At 29.8% G+C, this 22,168-nt stretch overlaps 1 protein-coding gene and 1 long non-coding RNA gene across 2 annotated transcripts; both read left to right on the plus strand.

Moving 5' to 3' along the window:
• Window positions 1-7,638: 7,638 nt before the first annotated feature.
• Window positions 7,639-11,891, plus strand: LOC114394091 (small RNA degrading nuclease 3-like). Its single transcript, XM_028355660.1, has 12 exons — window positions 7,639-7,786; window positions 8,259-8,441; window positions 8,522-8,605; window positions 8,965-9,033; window positions 9,124-9,264; window positions 9,399-9,515; window positions 9,590-9,659; window positions 9,794-9,894; window positions 10,183-10,323; window positions 10,419-10,526; window positions 10,713-10,817; window positions 11,151-11,891. The coding sequence occupies exons 1-12, from the start codon at window positions 7,754-7,756 to the stop codon at window positions 11,526-11,528; spliced, it is 1,530 nt and encodes a 509-aa protein (XP_028211461.1). The 5' UTR covers window positions 7,639-7,753; the 3' UTR covers window positions 11,529-11,891.
• Window positions 11,892-12,240: 349 nt separating this feature from the next.
• On the plus strand, window positions 12,241-14,672 carry LOC114393269. Its single transcript, XR_003662517.1, has 3 exons — window positions 12,241-13,937; window positions 14,021-14,111; window positions 14,314-14,672. It is a non-coding gene; the product is annotated as an uncharacterized LOC114393269 (long non-coding RNA).
• Window positions 14,673-22,168: the final 7,496 nt, after the last annotated feature.

Raw genomic sequence — 22,168 nt, forward strand, 5'->3', positions numbered from 1 at the left:
ATATTACTAAATATAATTAGTTTGTTTATGTTATTAGATTTAATTAAAAATGAGAAGACTTTTTGTTTAACAATTTATTTATAGAAGAACATTATATTGCATTATCAATCAAATACTTAAACGATTACACTTGGCTAAGGAAAAACTTAAGATGGAGATATATTAGGACAATTGTTTCTGTTATAACCATATTGTCGGTAAATTTCACACTTTTTCTACTTTCTCGTTCATTTTCTTCTTCATCTCAGTAGTAGAAATGTGAGTTGAAACGGGACAATCTTTTGCCGTCCTCTTTCTCCTTGGATCGGGACCCACTGATCTTGTTTATATTCTTACCACATTGATTCGGGTGTGGCAGCAAAAAATAATTGCTAATTAAATATCTTTAAAGATATTTTCAATATATTTTTATTATAAAAAATAGCTCATATTTAGTAGTTATCAGTATTTTTTGGATATTTTAATCTTTTCTTTTCATATCTGCAAGCCATAAATAATAAAAATATAAATTCTTATTACTTAAGCCAAAAATAACTGCTAAATAAATATTTTTAAAGATATTTTCAATATATTTTTATTTAAAGATATTTTCAATAAATATTTTTAAAGATATTCTCAATATAGCAGTTACTGCTCTTTGAAATTTTACGTCTATTATATAAGATAGATGTATCAATTATTTTTTTACTGTGTTTTTTAGTTTATTTTAATACTACTAACTAATTTTCTTATTTTTTTTAATTAATGAACATAACAAAAAAATATCAACAGCACATAAATTTAACTACAAAAGTACATACAAAGTAATTAAAATATTGAACTCTAATTTTATCCAATTTTTTTATTTTTCTTTATCTGTATATTTTTTTCTTTAAAAAAATAAAAAAAAATTATAAAATTTAATTTAATAAATAAGTAATTTTAAAACCAATTAAAAAAGTTATATAATATAATATTTATATTTTATAATATTTTAAATTAGAAAAAACAAAAAAGAGAGCGAAAGTCCCAAGTAGTGTATATTGAAAATTAAATTACAAAGTAATGTAAATTGGGAAAAAGTAGGAAAGAGAAGATGTATTTACTAAAAAAAACAAAGAATAAGGATTAAATATTAAAGATATTTCAACAGGTGATATCAGAATAGGTATCCATTTTTTTATTGTTAGGATTTAAGTTTTCCTTTTGATAAGGTTCACTTGGATGGTTTTCATGTGCAATTCTTTTTTTTTTTCTCAAAAAAAAAATATATTAAGGGGTTGCTTTTAGTATTTGGTTTTTCAAAAGATTTCTTTGGAATGTTTCTTCAAGGATTTGACCACATCATGTTTTTCATAGGGTCAAAGAAAATTTATGTAAAACCAGAGACATTAAGGCAATATGGTGAGATGCGATTCTATTTTATTTACTAAAGATTTGAAAATCATTTTTTTCTAAAGATTCAGTAAATGGTTTATGTATTGGCCATTTGTTTTTTATAAGGAAATAGTAGAATATGTAGGTAAATATATTGTATATATAATTTACGGATAAATTATTTATTTGTCTGATTAATATTTCATATTTATTGCTATAATGATTAGGTGCAAATTTAGACATTTCTATTTTTTTATATCTGTAATTTTTTAATTAAATTGATTGACACAATATATTATCAAAGTAAGTTCTTTTGTGAAGATTGATTTGTTTAAAATTATATAGATGTTATTATGAGATTATTTATGTGAATAGTGTTCAGACCAAAGAAATATACAATTTGATCAATTAATAACATATATGTGTTGATAAATATATGACAATTATAGAATATTTTTTATGTAAATAATAATCGGTCCAAGGCTATTATTTGACAGAACTAATTGTCAATATTTGATCGTTTCATTAAGAATACCAATTACAAATTGACTTCTATGTCCAAAGACTATGAATTAATGTTGTACTAGATATCTTATGATGGGTTAGTTATGTGAAATATTTACATGTTTTATTATATATATTTTATATGACTTGTTTGTTATTTATAAACATGTTATATATTAGGAATAGTTCTTTGTTATTGATGAAACAAATATATGACAATGGGATTAATGTATGGTTTGTAATTTTATCATGTATTTTTTTAAGCTTCAAGATAAAATTAAGTTTTTTTCCACCACACAATTTCATTATAATGTGAAATTGATTTTCTTGAGTAATAAAGATATGTATAATATATTGGTGATTCTTATTTTATTGTATTATAAATCTTTTTGAAATCTTGGAGATTTAGTTTGGATTTAATGGCCTTTTTTTTACTACATCCCATAAATAAAGTTATTTAAGATAAAGATTAGCCACTTGATTTTTTTTTATTCCAATATTGAGAAATTAACGTGAATGAATTGGGATATATTGTATTAATTTGTGATCACGTCAATGATTTGTGGGTGAAATTGAATATAATTTATGAGATACTTTTCTTACTTAAGGATTGCTATGCAGTCATGTAATTGCTAGATAGTGATATATACATAATTTTGAGTTTTGGGTTTATGTGTGAAATGTGAAAATTTAAGATCTTTTATTTTTTTAATTGTCTAGTATTTTTTTGGTTGGATTAATTGAAACATGTTGTCAAACTAACCTTTGTTGCATAGGTTAATTTGATTGGATTTTACATAGATGTTGTCCATGCAAATTGTGTTCGACCCAAAGGAAAACATAATTTGACCGAATAATTATATACCTGCGATGGTAAATATGTGGTGATTATAAGGATTGGTTTTCCATGTAAATAATGAAGTATCCAAAAACGATAATTATTTGATGGGATTTATCACCAAATTAATTTTTCATGTGAACAATGGAATGTTCAAAGATAATAATTGTTTGATAGGACTTATCACCAATGTTTGATCATTGCATTAAGAGTATCACTTGCAGTTAGTCCTTCCAATCCAAAAGATTGAGAATTAATGGTGTGCTAGGTATCTTGCTTGGGTCTTTAAATTTACCATAAAGATAAATTGTGCATAGTATGTTTATTGCTTTCTCATTAATAGTTGTTGCTACTACTCTTTTTTTTCACTACTCATATTTTTTGGAATCTCAAACGTGCCATTTTTAAAATGAGTCAATTGAGAATTTTCTCAAATACATGGAATTGAATGAATTGATTTTTTTTACACTATGGAAAATGCTAATGGAGTTTTATTTATCATGATCCTGGATCAAACTAGGTTTTTGTTTTTTTTGGATAAGAAAAGTAGGAGAATCGATGATATTGCATAAAGTTTTTTCTCAATTAGAATAGAAACATGAGAGCAAGATAAAGAATTTACTTGTTACTTTTGTAAAAGGATGAGACATATGGAGTAAAAGTGTCTTAAGTACACTATTTGGTGTATGAAGAAGGATAAACTTCTCATTTTGGATTTGTTCTAAAGTTAATTTAGTTTTAGTACCTAAGGACATTTAGTGGGTAAATTTTGGTACTATTACTCACATAAGTATGTTTTTACAAGGTTGCTTGTGGAGTCATTTTCCGTAGTGATGTTGAAAGAATAATCTATATGAGGCAATGACAATAAGGTTGCAGTTAAAGTTATAGAAACTTTTAGGTTGCTTTTAAAGACTAATTATTTAGATTTGGTTGAGATATATGTTGCACCATCTGTTAGACGAAATTCAATTTCTATTTTTATTTTGGACAAATTCAATTATTCTTGTTCATTTGGAAATAATAAGGTTAGTTTTTGTTGTGATTCAAATAATGTTGGTTATAGTAGGTCTTTAATTAATATTGAGTGTTCTTATAATAAAATGTTGTGAGTTATTCACACGGTACAAAACATAAATTAAATAAGAATTTCGTCACTTTGTGGCATAGACGCTTAGGCTACATCTCTATACAGAGAATTCAAAAACTTGTGTCAAAGGAAATTATTGTAACTTTTAAGTTCGTATTGAGTGTATTAAGGAAAACAAACAAACGAAAGGAATTTAGGTGTCGAAAGAGTTCAGGATATCTTATAAATAATTCATACAAATATTTGTGGTCCCTTCCATATGGATTCATAGAATGGACAAAGGTGTTTTATTATGTTCATGGACAATTGCTCTTTCTTTAATTGATGAGAAGTCTTAGTCTTTAGATGTTTTCAATTCTTTCAAAGTTGAAGTTGAACTTCAATTAGGAAAGAAAATTAAGATTGTCAAATCTGACTGTGACAATGAATATTACGATAAATATGAAAAATAAGGTGAGCAACGTCTAGAACCTTTCATGTTTTTTCTTCAATTAGTATGAAATTGTTCTGCAGTATGCAATGTTGGACAAACCTAGCATGAACAAAGTTGCAGAATGACGAAATTGAATCATTAAGGGTATGGTAAAAGTATGATTCTTCTCTACCAAAGTCACTTTGAGGAAAGACATTAAAGATCACATATTATATCCTCAACAAGGTACCAATTAAAGTAGTTGCTAGAAACCCTCATGAGCTATGAATTGAGAATAAGTCCATCATTAGACACATGCACATTTAAGAATGTCTAGCCAAAACAATGCCTTATAGGCCGCATTAAGGTAAGCTAGACTTAAAGATATAGTTACTACTATGTTGGTTGGATGAACACTTTCGTGAGTGTAAGTTTTACAATCCCACTATAAGATCTTTCTTTTGAGACGAAAATATAAAATTCCTTGAAGAAGTTGAGTTTGGAGGAGAAGGAAACATAAGAAGTGTTGTCCTTAAAAAATAACTTGTTATTGACAATGGATAAGTCTTTGTACTTACCATTGGTCAAGAAACACATCAAGTAATTAATAATGATGTTATTATTGAAATCATTCAATGACAAGACAACACTAAGATTCCTCCTCAAGTACCACCTATAGTTCAAACTCAATTCAACCGTCTCAAGATGTGTCATTTTGAAGATCCACCGGAAAAAGGAGAAATGCAACTTTGGATTGTTATGGTGCATCTTTTTAAGAACATGAATATGACATTAGGTTGACTAAAAAAAATTCTAATCAACTTTAATCAAGTCATATTATGTTCTAACCCTTAAAAAGTGGATTAATGTTATTAATTATGTGATAAAATCAATGGTTGACAATGAATTTTGGAATATCGACAAATTACCTGAAGGTGCAAACCCCATAAGTTGTAAACGGATATCTATAATTTAAAAGGATTCAAAGGATAATGTTGAGATATATAAAGTTCGTCTTGTTGCCAAAGACTTTACTTAAAAGGAAGACATTGATTATAACGAGACTTTCCTCCGATTTCATAGAAAGACTCTTTTAAGACTATAATTCTTTAGTTATACTTTATTATAGCATTGTGTGAAGGTAGAAGAAAAATGACAAACATTCGAAGTGATTTTTAAATAGAAAATGCTTTTTGATAATACTCTTTATTCATGAACATTTTAATTATATGTACATGTTTTAATCAAGCATAATATATATGTATATGTGTTCCTTTTTTCCCAAAAGAAAAAATAAAATATATATTGAGATATTTTATCAATTTAAAATTGAAACTAGATTTAATGATACATATTTTGTAAAATATACTATTTGAATGATTTAAAGTTATATTTCAGAATTTTTTTTAAGGTGTTACAATTTTTATATACACTTACAAATTCATGCTAACAATCAAAATTTAAGCAATACACCACAAAATCAAATTAACCAACATTAAAATTTGCAAATTGCAACAACAATTTGAGAAAAACTTCTCTAACCTAAAATCTGTAATTTTTCTTCATTCTTATTATCAAACTCACCCTAATTTTTTAAACCTTAACTCGTGTCATTTTTGCTTCCTCATTGCTTTTTTACCTCATCTATTATGCCAACAACACCGACATTGATCATGTTTTGACTTATCACATCACAAGCGGGACTTAACCTCCCACCCATATGTGTTGGGTTGCGGCAAGACCTTCAAATTCTTCTCCTTGGTTGGAATCCACATGAATTTTCACTTTGAAGATTTTGTGGTTAAGTACATTGCTAATTCATTGCTCCTACAATTAGCATTGCTAATTGCATATTACATGCCAAACCCTAAAGGTGCAAGTGCGAAGGCTTGACCAAAGGTTGTCACCCTTGCATATTCACATGTAGACACCCACCTTTTCTTAAAATCATTTTACATACAAAGGACAAAGCTGATGACGATCAAAGAAATCAACACCATTCTCGACATCAAGTATTCTAATGCATCCACTTTGTGTCATTAGAATTCTATATACTCGCTTTGAACAAACACCTTGACTTGTATCGCCACCAAATTCATTTTTTCTATCCATTCCAACTTCATATCAAAAACAAAAAAAAAATTGAAGTTAGGGATTTTGATGATGGGATCAAAAAATTGCAAGGGTTTCACTGTCTAAAAAAGAGTCAAGGAAGTGAGTTTTACAGGGTAATTTAGGAAAAAATTGAGAAGGAGAAGTGTACAAGTAAAAAGAGAGAGTAAAAATAGCCTTTCAGAAAAAATTGAGAAAGAGAAGTGTACCAGTAAAAGGAGAAGTGTACAAGTGAATTATTAGCATTGAATTGCCCCATACCACACTTTGCAGCCTCACCTAACCCAACACTTACACCACCACCCTGCCCCCTCATAACCATATTATGTGAATGACTATATCCACTTTTCCTTTTTACTGCTACACTCCCTTTTTGATTTTATTTTCCAAAAACATCCATGAAATATACATTCCCCTTCATGGATCCGGATCCTCTCCAGCCCTCTGCAGCATATGTTTGAGCCGTTGGATTAATTCAATGGTTCCGATTTCAAAACAATAAAACGCCAAACAAGGAAATTGAATGCAGGCTAGCGTTTCTTTTGGGCTTTTGGCATGCATTCAGATTTTATGAATATTAAAACAAAAAATAAACTAAGACTGAGTAAAACTCTAAAGTCTATAATAAATTTTGAAATTATATTTCATCATCAAATAACAATAGGTAAAAAATAATTATGAATTGATGTAAATAAAAAATATTAAAAATTGTAAAAAAAAACTAACCATTTTAACAACACTAGTTTGAATTTTAAAAATTAATCCAAACTAAATTATGTTTATAGATATAATATAAATCAGGCCAAATGAAGTATTTGGTCCTTTGATCAAACTAAACTTTTTAAAAGATAAATAATCAAATTGAAAAAAAATAAGATAAAAGATTAAGCAGGTAATTCAACCTATAATTTATTTCTATATTATAAAAATTAAAGTACACAATTTAGAGGGAGAATTTTTTTTAATTAAAATATAAATTTTATATTACAATTGGACATGATAAATATTTTTTTATATGATTAAAATTAATAATAAATAATATATTTAACCATATAGAGTATAATAGTATTTTATATTTATGATAAGTAATTTAAATTGGAATATAATGTAACAAAATTCAATTTCATTTTTTTCCTCAATTTTTTTAACTCATTAATATATATTTTTTAATTTACATCATTTTGTAATTGTTTTTTATTTATTATTATTGATTATTGATGGTGAAATATAATTTGAATTAGTAATAAAGGAAGTGGAAATAACAAATCCATATTTTTTGTTTAGTTTTTCCCACCCGGCCCACTTAAGGCATTAGTCAAAACCCTAGGTATCATCTCTTCCTCTCCATACGTTACATTCTTTCGTCCCTTCCTGTGTCTGAGCAGAAGGAGTTCGCAACCGCTTCCCTTCTTCCTTTTTAGCGGCGTCTCTGTTGTGCAACATGGAGGACAAGATAGAGACTGCAGACAAAAAGGTAACTTCCTTCGTCCACTACATTGCTAAACTCTCCGAACCCTTTTTTTTTTCTCTCTTACCAAACACAGTATTTATTTGGTTACCGTATTGCCATGAATCGTTTGAATATTTTAGGTGGTGAGTTTTAGATTAACACAAATACATATTAGTCGTGTTTGTTTTGTTCTTTTTACCAACATTATCTTCTGGTTTAAGTGGCAAGCAGTATTGTTTCCCTTAATTAAGCTCTTCGTTTTGGATGTTGTAAATGGAACAAATAGGCACTTGTTAGAGTTATGCCAGTGGGAGTGGGTTCACCTGATTCCTAACTTGATTTGGATGAGTTGAGGCCCATAGTGACTTCTAGATACTAGGTTTTCAACAGAGTGACTTCTAGTGGTCTCATGAGGGTTTGGTAGTATTTTGTTTTCCGTTTCCTTCTTCTTTCTCCTCTGTCCCAGCAAGATAACTAGTGCTTTCCATGTGGGTAGGTGCTGGTTGATATTGTAAAATTAGCACAAAAAAGAGGCTTAAAGGGTAATCTGGGAGGCTGGAAAGAATTCTTGAACAGTCATGATAAAAAGTTTGGGGCAGGTTTGAGTGATCCATCAAAGAGATCCCATGAGGTATTGGCTGCATTTCTAAAGACATTTTCAAAGGAGGAAGATTTAAAGGTAAATAACTTTTCTGTGCCCTATATACACACTCATACACTTAAAGATGCGAGTTTCATACATTTCTCCCCTGTGCTCAGTTTTTTGATAACATCATGCGACATCATTCAAATCAATATATGTTGGAGCGACTGAAAGATAAATCTCATGATTCCCCTGAGCAGGTATGTTTTAATGGTGATTGTTCTGCTATTTTGTCTTGTTTTTTAAATTACTATTTACATAGTTCTCACTTATAATTTTATGAATTCTTGTTTTCCTGATATATATTATCTGAATCATCATGCTGAATAATTGAAGAGACTGCAACTGATAATGGCATAATACATAATCTCTATGATTTAGCAAAGACTACTTGCTGTTAATTGTTGTTTTTCTTCTTCCTTGGTTTTGTGATTGATAATGGAGTGCATTTGAATTTCAAATTAATTAGTAAAAATCTTAATGGTGTCGATTTCATTGACACCTGCATTTGTAATAATTTTACTGTCATTTTTGTAACCTGCTGATGTTGGCAGCACAGAGGCTAGTCCAAGCAACTCTGCAGCATCCATTATATCCATTGGATTATTCATTTCCATCAATTGATGAGGTTTGTTGCCGCCATCCGTAATTGAATTTAAATGGGTGGATAGTTATACTGATTCATTATCTATGTTGTTTTTATGGTGTGGATTTGAAGGGGTGGATAGTTGTAAACTTCAAAAACAAACCCAAGGTGATGAAGTCTACTGAAATGGTTGCTGTTGACTGCGAAATGGTTCTCTGTGAAGATGGGACTGAAGCAGTAGTTAAAGTCTGTGTGGTAGACCATAATTTAGAGGTAATTTATGCATACTCTTTCTTTTGCATAACCCCCCCACCCCCCTCCCAAAAAAAAAAGAGGTTGCACATAAATTGTGTTTAAACTGCTGTCCTTTACGACATTGTAGATAGATAATTTTCGGAACTTTTCAGGTCAAACTAGATAAACTTGTAAAACCAGACAAAGAAATTGCAGACTACAGAACAGAGATTACTGGTGTCTCTTCTCAAGATCTAGAGGCAGTGACTTGCTCCTTGGCTGATATACAGGTATTTTGTGGTTTCCTTTGTTTTCCTATATCATCCTTTCAAGTGCATAATGAAGATGTGTTGTACTTCCATAGAAATACATGAAGAAGTTGTTATCAAGTGGAATCATATTAGTGGGACACAGTTTACATAATGATCTACGTGGTAAGTTTGATATACATTTTACTCTATTTTGCTTTGTCCTTTTATCTACTGTTAGTTTTTGAGTATATGGAGAGGACTACTGTTGAACTATTTTTTGTGTTTCTATTTTATTTACTAATTTCGATTTTTTGCAGTGCTGAAGCTTGATCATGTTAGAGTGATTGACACTTCTTATATCTTCCAATCCTTGGATGGATCTATTCACAAGAGACCTTCTTTGAATAGCTTATGTCAGGCAAGTAACATTATTTACATGCAAAAATTAAGGTTCTCCATTGCATGTCATCTAATTTATGAATCATTATTATGAAAAATTACCACTTAGCCACTCCTTTGGAGGAATCTTGTTGTCTTGAATGCAAAGTCTCTTTTTTGTGAACTTGTGCTTGTCTATTATTGAAATTTAAATTTAAGATATTTCATCATACAAACTTGCACAAGCAAATTGTGGCAAGATAGAAGAAAAATAGAAATGGAAAATATTGATATTATATTTATAGTTCATCACCAATTGTTGTGACAGGCTGTGTTGCACCATGAAGTTAGGGAAAAGGGTGCTCCACATAATTGTCTAGATGATGCAAAAGCAGCTATGGACCTTGTTCTTGCGAAGATCAAACATGGAGTTGATAAGGAATTTCCAATTGCATTAGTTCAAGAGCATGTAAGCTGATATATACATCTTCAGTTCTAGATTTTAGTTGTACTCATGGTGGTTGGTAACTAAAGATGAATACTATTACTGTTATCTCGTTTTAGGTTCCAGAAAGTGAGCTGGCAAAGCTTCTTCTTCACAAGATACCAAACACTGTAAACATTGAAACGTTGCATAAAATTCTTCCTGGCAATTTCAAAATTGAACTGAAGGTAGTGTGTTCTATGAGTATCTCAATGTTTTTGAGAAGAGGTTTGTTGGTAATTATTGAAATAGAGTAGATGTCTTCAATTTGAGGACATTTAGGTTTGTCTTATGGGCACTCTTTTTGGCAGTCTGCCTTGGGTTACATTTTTTGTTTGAGTTCTGAATCTAATGCATTGTAAAATCTGCTGCAGCCTTCCAGGAAAGGTCAAGGAGCAAATTATTCCGCCTTTGCAATTTTTAGAAGTCCACCAGAGGCAGATGGGGCCTATGAAAATGTCCAAGGAAGCCAATTAAAGGTACATATATTGTATACCAATGTCCAATGGTTCTACCTGATATCACTAAAACTGCTTGTTGATTAGATGAGCTAATGAAACACATAAATGTGGATCATATATTTGAACCTATTTGTTCTAATAAAAATGTTTTGAAGCTAGACATGTATTTGATCCCCCTGCCAAAATCTGATGGACTCAATGACGTTGCCTTTATCTCTTGTTCAACAAAACGAGGATATTTTTTTTCATGTTGATAAACTGATATTGCAGTTGTATATCACTGAAGCATATTTAGTTACTGTGGGATTGCTGATCTATCTCACACTTGTGATGTACATTACTTTATGTCAGGATACATATGGACATCCCCAGAAGCTTGTAACATTCCGTCTAAGTACAGGCTTATCTGTCAATCTCTTTGTTCGGAAAATGGTAACTGAAGAACCCAATGACCAGACTCCATCTAAGAGGGCTTTACAAATTAATGAGGCAGTTGATGTTTCAAAGAAAGCAAAGATGGATCCAAAAATTGAAGAGGATGCCTCTGCAGGCTTTGGCAAGGGTGACACTGATGCCCATTCGAAAGAAATTGAAGCACTCAATCAACAATTGAAGCAAAGTGAAATGGTGATTGAATCATTGAGGAAACAGTTGACACAAAAAGATTTTGAAATATCCATGCTGCATAAAATGATATCCTCTAAAAAGAAAAAGAAACAAACAGTGTAGCCGTGGCATGGAATGGTGGATGGTCAAATGAATTCGAAGGCAAATATAGTTGTGGTAATTTCTTATAAAGTTATGGTAATTTCTTAAAAACCGGTTGGGGGAACCCCGGACTTGTGATACATCCATATATAGTTGTCATGTTAACTGCCGAGGTTCCAAAACTTAAAATCTGAAATTCCAAATCTGGAATTAAAATTTTGCCCCCAAATTTGAGTAAGTGGACTGATGAATTTTTTTGTCCACAACTAGCGTTTTAGTCATTACTTAAATTATATGTTCTATTGACATTCGCTCGTGTGAAACTATGTCATTGTTTCAAACATTTCTTTTAATATTAAATTCTATCTTTTGTTTTGCACCCAATTTAGCCGTGAAAGTTATAAATTGGTTTGTATTTTTTTGGTTGATGTTAAAGTCTTTCATTTCAAAAGCAGTTAATTTTATGGTGAATTATCTTGTGTCTAGATTATGCTTAAACAATTTTCGTATACCATTAAATTTAATGTTTTTTTAATCAACGGCTGAGATCTTTGACTGGCAATCTGCTGGAGCAAAAGAATTTATTTGCAAATAATCAGTTTAAAAATTTAACAATTGATCCTCAGATTTTTTAAAATTGTGTTTCATGAATCTGGAAATTTATGGTTCAGTGGTTCTCTTTCCCTTGCAAACAAGGTAACAGCGTTTCCAACATTCCTATTTCAATTTCTTTTGTAGTTGTGTCAATGTCTGCTTGATTGTTGATGTCCTGTCGATTTTGATTCGGTCTCCGATGCTGGCTGGCACCAGAAGCAAACAGAGCAATCCTGCTGTCACAAACCTGATTAAATCGTCTTTTGCTGTCTCTTTCCCGTCCGCAAGATTGGCAGCGTCGCGGTGGTCAAAACACTCTTTAGGGTTCACAATTGACCAACCATTACATATCAATTATCAAAAATAAAAAAATTTAGGGACTTAAAAATAAATACAAAACTGTTGCAAACATGACAAATTTATCTACTATTATAGGTCATTTTAAGTTGTTTATCATAAATCACCCACAAGATAGTTCAGTCCAGCTAGAACCTTCAAAAGCTATGCTTTGAAGGTGTTGGGAATGCTTATCAAATCATCTATCATCTATCATCTATATATCATGATACAAACAAGGTCCTAATATTGGCTTTCAGGGCCACGTGTCAAGCTATGGTTGATTCAATTTCCGCCCAAAAATGTCACCTAATGCTACAGTGTCAAACCCGTAATTAATACCAATTCTCTCTCCATCGTTTTCCATTCCATTCTCTCTCTCATTCTCTCTTTTGTTATTTCCTACCACCGTTCTCTCTACTCCACTCTCTCCACCCTTTCTCATTCTCATTCTCTCTTCCATTTTTTTTTCCTACCATCGTTCGAAGACGATGCCTTGGTGCTGTTGTTCTCCAAATGCCGGACGAAAATGACGGAGATGCCGAACGAAAAACTCAAAGGTTATGCTTCGTTTTCCCTCTCTATGTGCTTTTTTGTCGATTTTTTTCACAGCATGTTCATTGTTTCTTTTAAAGCTATCATTTTTATCTCCAAACTCCATGAATGTGCTTCGTTTTCCCTCTCCATGTGCTTTTTTTTTTTCACTGCATGTTCGTTATTTCTTCTAAAGCTACCATTTTTATCGCAAAAAGCTTCGATTTTTATCTCCAAACTCCATGAATGTGCTTCGTTTTCCCTCTCCATGTGCTTTTTTTTCCACTGCATGTTCGTTATTTCTTCTAAAGCTACCATTTTTATCGCAAAAAGCTTCGATTTTTATCTCCAAACTCCATGAATGTGTTTCGTTTTCCCTCTCCATGTGCTTTTTTTTTTATTATTTTTTTCACTGTATGTTCGTTGTTTCTTCTAAAGTTACCATTTTTATCCGAAAAATGATTTATGGGTTCCTTTCTCTCCTATCTTTCTACGTTTTCTTTTTTCATTTGATTTATTTGACCGTGACTGACTATTGTTCTTTCTTTGCAACACAAAAGCTTCAATTTTTTTGTGTTTTCTGTTTTTGTTTTGTGTTATAATGATTTTTCGCAGGACAAAAGGTTAAATTTTTTGGTGTTCCTGAGCCTTCTCCGACGTACCCAAAGGCTGAAGCTTTTTTGTTGGGTTTGGCAGTTTTTTGCTTGATTTGGCCGAAAAATGATTTATGGGTTCTTTTCTCTCCTATCTTTCTACGTTTTCTTTTTTCATTTGATTTATTTGACCGTGGCTGACTATTGTTCTTCCTTTGCAACACAAAAGCTTCAATTTTTTGCGTCTTCTATCTTTGTTTTGTGTTATAATGACTTTTCGCAGGACAAAAGGTTAAATTTTTTTGTGTTCTTGAGCCTTCTTTGACATAAATTTGTCACCGAGAGCAAATAGTGTTCGGCATTTGAAGGACAGGTTTGTGATGTATTTCATTTCTCCTTTTGATTTATGGGTTCTTTCAGTATAAAAGATTGAATTTTTCTTTTTGTGTTCCTCAGTCTTATTGAGTCTTATTTGACCGTGGTTAACCCACTCTTCTTCCTTTGCAAGACAAAAGTCATAGATCATAGTATGTTGGATAGATTACAGGTTCGTTTTCCCTCCCCATCTTCTGCGTTTTCTTTTTACCTTTTTTTGTATTTGTATGCATTTTTTTATTTTTATTTTTTATTTTTTCACTGCATGGTCATTGTTTCTTTTAAAGCTACGATTTTTTTCTCCAAAAAACTTTGATTTTTAGGTTTTGTCGGTACAAATATTGAGTAGTGCTTCATTTTCTTTTTCTTTGCAGGGGAAAGCTTCATTTTTTTCTTTACTCAGATGAACATAGTTTGATTGCCGATGTTCTACCTTAATAGCACAATATTGAAAAATATGGATCTTTGTGTTGCAATCGCTACCTATTTTTATCTTTTTTTGTGTTGCATGTTTGAGTTCCTTTCTTTATCATGTTCATTTTTGTATTACTTGAAAAAAAATGACGTTTATTACTATGATTAATTTTGAGGTTCACGAGTGATCTTCAGTCTTCTCTAATGTTCCCGTTCTTATTATGGCAACGTATTGTACAAAATCCCTATGTAGATATTCTTGGCATTTGTACTTATACCGGTTAAAAATAAAATAAAAGTTACTTTTAATGTTTTTGCGTTTTGTTTCCTTCAATTTTGCACTATTTTATGCCTTCTACGATCTTATTATGGCTATGTTTTTTGAATTTTATGTTTATTTTGCTTTCGTTTCCAATGAATTAATGTTTCCAAGAAAAATTAATTATTTGTATTCTATTCCCAAGACGTTTGTCTTTCCAATGCGCTTTTTTGGTTCCAAGACGTTTGTCTTTCCAATGCATTTTTCTGTTCTCAAGACTTGGCTTTCCAATGCACTTTTCTTTGCCTTTCCAATATGCTTTTCTATCATGATGTTTTTAGTCATCATTATAATAAATTAATTATTTTAAAATTTAAATGTTAACATAAGATTAATATTTCAAACGAATAATAAATAAATAAATAATAAATATAATTTAAAAATATAAAAGATTAAAATTAAACTTAAAATTTAATTTATTCAAATAAAACAAATAATTAAAATGAAAAAAAACCATACACGAGTAAGGTCTAGCTTGGTAAAACAGTGTACCTCATATCAGTATAATTTTTTAGAATTAGTTATTGTTTTAAGTGTTATGGCTACGTTTTTTGAATTTTATGTTTATTTTGCTTTCGTTTTCAATGAATTAATGTTTCCAAGAAAATTTAATTATTTGTATTCTATTTCTAAGACGTTTATCTTTCCAATGCACTTTTTTGGTCCCAAGACACTTGTCTTTCCAATGCATTTTTCTGTTTCCAAGACTTGACTTTTCAATGCACTTTTCTTTGTCTTTTCAATATGCTTTTCTATCATGATGCTTTTAGTCATCATTATAATAAATTAATTATTTTAAAATTTAAATGTTAACATATGATTAATATTTCAAACGAATAATAAATAAATAAATAACAAATATAATTTAAAAATATAAAAGATTAAAATTAAACTTAAAATTTAATTTATTCAAATAAAACAAATAATTAAAATGAAAAAAAAAACCCACACACGAGTAAGGTCTAGCTTGGTAAAACAGTGTACCTCATATCAGTATAATTTTTTAGAATTAGTTATTGTTTTAAGTGTTTTCTACAATTTTCCATGTTTTGAGTGAAATATTTTTAGTCATTTCTACTTTTGGGTGTTTTCTTCCATTTTCTATGTTTTGAATGAAATGTTTTCATCCATTTCTCCTATCGCCATTGAGATGGTTTAGCTTGGAATCCTCGCCAATCATCCTCAAAAGATTTGTATTTATTTAATTAACGAATCTTATCTCCGAAATTACTTAAGCATATTTTAGGCTATTTTCCGACAACTGATTGCCAATTTTTTCCCATAATGTTTTATTCATGTCGATAGTTTCCTATTGAAAGTAATAATAATAATTAAAGCATAAAAAGGAGATTGGATACTTCGGTTTGGGATAAGGAGATGACAAGATAAGACCCTTTTGATACATAATTTAGCCCTTATTAATTATTATATAAATTAAATTTCATCATTATGAGTTGGAATTATTTTTTATCAATTTAAATATATCATATTAAATTTTTCTATAAAATATACTACGTGTGTAATTGTGTATAATTATAATTGATAAATTTATGCTTTGAATAACTTTTATATGTGTTAACTTTTATTTACTAACTATTATATTGAATATTTTTTCAATAAGTTTGAGTTTATAAAATTTTAATATGATTTAATTTTAGTATAATTAATAGAAAGTATATTGCTTTTAATATTTACTTATTATTTGTTTACGTTTAAATTTTTATAAAATTATGCTTTGCAAATTTCATTTTTATATCATAAACAATTTTTTTAGCATCTTTGGTTCTTATACTTTTCCTTTTTGCTAATAACTTTAGTCTTTAATATGGAGTAACAAGTGAATTGATTGTGTCACAATCACTTTAACAGTTTAATAGCATATGGCATCGTCAAAATATTTAATAGAAAATTACATGTAATTTCTTTTATAAGTTATAATATTAAAAATCTTTACGTGTAGAATAACTCACACTAATAGTGTAAAATAATTTATATATTTTAAAAAAATAAAAAAAATCTTTAAGTGTAGTTAATTTTTTCTATCAAAAATAAGTTTCATACTTGAATCAAAGTATTGACTTTAAATGAAACAAATTCAAAAGTATTGACTAATTTTTTAGTCAACTTATGATATATTCGACAAGACATTTTAAGTAGGTTTTAATTTTTTTTATTAACTGAAGAACTCATTTAATTGGTTATTCAGTAAACAAGTTTTTTTTAGTAATTTCTAACTTTCATTGGAATGTTAGTTTTTAATTTTTATTTTTTTTATATTTTCTTATACTTTTATCATTTAATTGGTATATCCGGGTCACATAATCTTAGACTAGTTATGAAAATTAATTTAGACATTGAGTTATTACTAATTAATAGGTTCTTAACAATTAATTTTAAATATTATCATATTAATTTTAACATATTATTAAAACCAGGCTCACTTTTGTAGGAACTTAACATATTATTCCTAATTAGTAGAAACTTAACAATCAATTATATTTAAAAGTATGTTTTGTGAATTTAAAAATTAAACAAAATGTTAGACAAATTTAAAAGATCTTTCCATTAATAGGTACTTAACAATCAATTTTAAACATTTTGTTAGTATATTAAAATAATTATGATTTTCAAATTACTAAACATATTCTGTTTGGATAGGTAAATAATCATAATTTAGACGTTGAGTTATTCCTAATTAATAGATTCTTAACAATCAATTTAGAATATTACCATATAAATTTTAACATATTATTAAAACCAGGTTCCCTTTTGTATTTATTTTTGTCTTAATCATCGTCAATTTATAAAAATTTAATCATAATATCATTTTACTTAACAATCAATCTTAAATATTACACTATTAATCTTAAAAAATAATTTTGGCGTTCAGTTATTCCTAATTAATAGGAATTTAGCAATCGATTATATTTAAAAGTATGTTTTATGGATTTAAAAATTAAACAAAAAGTTAGGCAAATTTAAAATACATTTCCATTAATAGGTACTTAACAATCAATTTTAAATCTTCTGTTAGTATATGAAAATAATCATGATTTTCAAACTACTAAACATATTCTGTTTAGATATGTAAATAATCATAATTTAAATCTTTCCATTAATGGGTCCTTAACAATCAATTTTAAATATTCAGTTAGTATATTAAAATATTCATGATTTTCTAATTAATAAACATAATAATTTAGCAGTTAAGTTATTCATATTAGTGGGTTCTTAACAATAAATTTTAAATATTACCATATCAATTTTAACCAATTATTAAAACCAGGTTCACTTTTGTATTTATTTCTGTCGTAATCATTGTCACTTTATAAAAGTTTGATCCATTTTAATAAGCATGTTCTGTTAGGATATCAAAATAATGATAATTTAGACATTGACTTATTCCTAATTAGTTTGAACTAAACAATCAATTTTAAATATTACACTATCAATTTTAATATTTTATTCAAATCAGCTTCAATTTTGTATTTATTTTTGCCAAAGTCATTTTCAATTTATTAACATTTAATTAATAACCATATTTTATTTTTATTTTGGTTATTTTTCATTTCATTCCGAACTACTTAACAATTTTATTAGGATATCGAAATAAACATAATTTGCATGTTGACTTATTCCTTTTTTATTTTGTTTTATCTTTAGTAATTAAAAACAATATATGATAACTTATAATAACCCATACTGTTCAACCAAACGTATTTCCAGGTGAGATCTCCATTCTTTTCTTTGTGTGGTCTTATTTCGGTGACCCTCTGTTATGTTCTATGAATTTTAATTGTAGATTAAACATGGACGAAAGATTTATGCTCTGTAATTTTTGTGTGTGTATTACTTTCTTTAATTTATGGCGGAGGTGATTCAATTAAAAAAAAGAAAAAAAAAATACAGTCAACAATTTAAAGGCACGGACTAACACTACTAATACCTGATTTTAGTCATGTGCATCCCAAAAGTCTTCTAATCAAAAAGAGGGAAAAAATACAGCCAACAATTTTAAGGCACGGACTAACACTACTAATATCTATTTTTGGTCATGTTCATCCCAAAGATTCTTCAACAAAAAAAACAAAAAAATACAGTCAACAATTTTAAGACATAGGCTAACACTACTAATATCTTATTTTAATTATATGCATTCCAAAGGTTCTTCAATAAAAAAAAAAAAAGAAATACACCCAACAATTTGAAGGTACGGGCTAACACTACTAATGTCTAATTTTAGTTATGTGCATCCCAAAGGTTCTTTCATGTGCCTTTTTCTCATACTTTTATTAATGTTGTAAGTTCAATACCTTTGGGTATCCAACATTTTTTCAATTCCATTTTAATTTTAACTGAACAGTTTATGGTTTGCTTTAATTAATTCTGAATTTATTTCATTGGCTTATATTTTTATCATTTCTTTTTCCTGTCCCTTGATGTTTCATGACTTAGTGTTCTTCATGTTTCATAACTTAATGAAGTACATATTATTCAATCATGTAATCGTTTGATTCACATATTTTTACTATACATCCTTTCTTTTATTCCAAACAATATATAATATTTACACATTACCTTAAAATTATGTTTTATTACCTACATGTAGCTTAATATTAGTTTCAAATTCATATTTTATTTAATGTATTTTTTTCTATAAATACTTAAACATTATTATTATCCAAATAAATAAAATTATATAAGTTTGTACATGTAGTAATAATTTATATTTATGAAATATCTTCTTCTATTTCTCTATGGTCATTCAAATTAATAGGAACGATGACTCAAACTAAGAGGAGATATTTCAAATTTTTATTGAAGAGTTAGATATTTTAATTATGTTAGTTAAAAAAAATAAGATTAATGTTAACATAAGATTAATGTTTCAAACGAAAAATAAATAAATAATTAATAAATATAATTTAATGCTAATCATCATCAAAATAAATCAATTTTGTCAATGTCAATCAACATTTATTATTTTTTTTATCTTTTGCATTTAATTTGTTTCAGTTTCCCTTCAATGAATGTTTCTTGGACTATTAACAAGTCTACGATACAGACCTTGACACATGTTTCAAATTCATATTTTATTTAATGTATTTTTTCTATCAATACTTAAACATTATTATTATCCAAATAAACTAAATTTTCAGTCATTTCATAATGAATTTTAACACTATTGATAAAAAAAGTTAATGTTTATACCAAAAATGAATATGTCTCCTTTTGATTCTCCATGGTCACTCAAACTAATTGGAACGACTTCATTTGCAATAGCATTAACAAGTCTACGGTACAGACCTTGACACATGTTTCAAATTCATATTTTATTTAATGTATTTTTTCTACCAATACTTAAACATTATTATTATACAAATAAACTAAATTTTCCATCATTTCATTATGAATTTTAACACTATTGATAAAAAAAGTTAATGTTTATAACAAAAATTAGTATGTCTCATTCTGAGTCTCCATGGCCACTCAAACTAATTCGAACGGCTTCATTTACAATATCATTAACAAGTCTACGGTACAGATCTTGACCCATGTTTCAAATTCATATTTTATTTAATGTATTTTTTTTTCTGCCAATACTTAAATATTATTATTATCCAAATAAACAAAATTATATAAGTATATACATGTAATAATTTATATGTATGAAATTTCAAATATTAGTATGAGCCCGTGCATCGACACGGGCGTCTCTCTAGTTTCACATTATTGTAAAAGATGTATGCGACGTGTTTAAAGATAAAAATCTCATCGTTGATGAGAAATTCAGTAAAATTTGATAAATACGTACATGCATGTAATGACAAAAACTGATTTTATTATTATTATTAGGTGGGATTTTTAGCTTTTATATTTTTAGAAATGAATCACTCATCTTGAAATAGTTAAATCCATAAAATTTGTATGTAATATGCTAAGAACACGATGAATGCTGGTTTCGAGGGTCCAGCTCCTCCCAAGAATAAGAAAGAAGGAAAGGAAACTATTGTATTGAATTCATATCTGCCTTATTACAATGAGATACTATTTATAGTGATATTGCTAACAGAATTTGTAATTCTGTGCATACAGGGCATAACAGAATTGTGAAAAGTAGTGTGAATTGGCAGACAAGCCCTTGGCACTAATGCCACGTCAGCAAGGCTCATATGTAGTCCTTCAGGTATGAAGGAGCACTGCTTTTCCTCTTGGGCCTAATTGATGCATCTTCACGGTTCCTATCATCCCCTGGGCCTTCAAGAATCACCTTGCCCTCAAGGTGGTAGTTAGCTTGCAGTTGCTCCCAATCTTCCCAAGTGGTATCTTTGGGAAGCAAACCTTCCCATTGCACCAGCACCTGTAACTTAGGTGTTTTGGAATCAGAGGTATAACGAGTGCCAACAATGGATTTCGGAGAGATTACAGGCTCATTGTCAACAATCAGCAAAGGTAATGCAAGAGTGGGAGAAGTATTAGCAGAGACAGGTGAGTGAAATGGCTTGAGCATGGAGCAGTGGAATACGGGGTGGATACGCGCATCTTTAGGGAGTTTCAGCTTATATGCATCGGGCCCAATCTTCTCAAGTACTGGAAATGGTCCATAGTATCATTTATTTAGCTTGGGGGATCTCTGGTGTTGGCCGGTAATGGTGACTTGACGGCGTGGCCAGAGACGAACCATAACCATATCGCCGACATGGAACTGCACCTCTCTACGCTTCTTGTCTGCTGTCAGCTTCATAGTTTCTTGAGCCTTCTGCAATTTCTTCCTCAGGGCAATGAAAACAGACTCTCAATCGGAGAGTAATGTATCCACGGCTTCTACCTTCGAAGAACCTGTGAGGTACTGCGGCCAATTGGGGGGCTTCCGCCCATAAGTGACCTCAAACGGTGAGACACCGGAACCTGAGTGTTGGGATGTATTATAGGACCACTCGGCCTAAATTAACAGCTTGCCCCACGATGAAGGATTCTGATGAACGAAGGCGCGTAGATATTGCTCGATAACACGGTTTAGAACCTCCGTTTGCCCATCTGTTTGGGGGTGGTAAGCGGAGCTCATTCGAAGCTTCATGCTACTCATGCGGAATAAATCCTACCAAAAGCTACTGATGAATAGCGGGTCTCGATCGGAAACCAAGCTCCGTGGCATGCCATGGAGTTTTTCGACAATCTCCATGAACAAGACGGCGACTGAATGAGCAGAATGCTGCGTGGGTAACATCCCCAAATGGATCCCCTTGGAGAAACGATCTACGACCACTAGGATAGTGGTGTTCCTGCGAAAGGGTGGTAACCCCGTGATGAAATCTAACGAGAGGTCCTCCCATGGCCTTGAGGGTATCGGAAGTGGACATAGAAGTCCGACAGTCTTCTTAGTTTCGTACTTGGTGTGTTGACAATCCACACAAGCTGCAACGAATTGTTTCACATATTTTCTTATACCAGGCCAATAGAAATTCTCGGTGAGCCTCGCTAATGTCTTCGTGACC

This window comes from Glycine soja, chromosome 17 (genome assembly GCF_004193775.1).
Source record: "Glycine soja cultivar W05 chromosome 17, ASM419377v2, whole genome shotgun sequence".
NCBI lineage: Eukaryota > Viridiplantae > Streptophyta > Magnoliopsida > Fabales > Fabaceae > Glycine > Glycine soja.

What these genes read in the sequence shown, in the direction of transcription:
- LOC114394091 (XM_028355660.1), top strand. Translation starts at nt 7,754, where the DNA reads ATGGAGGACAAGATAGAGACTGCAGACAAAAAG. An exon ending in TTGCATTAGTTCAAGAGCAT is followed by an intron (nt 10,324 to 10,418) that starts GTAAGCTGATAT and finishes ATCTCGTTTTAG; the next exon opens with GTTCCAGAAAGTGAGCTGGC. An exon ending in ATTTCAAAATTGAACTGAAG is followed by an intron (nt 10,527 to 10,712) that starts GTAGTGTGTTCT and finishes AATCTGCTGCAG; the next exon opens with CCTTCCAGGAAAGGTCAAGG.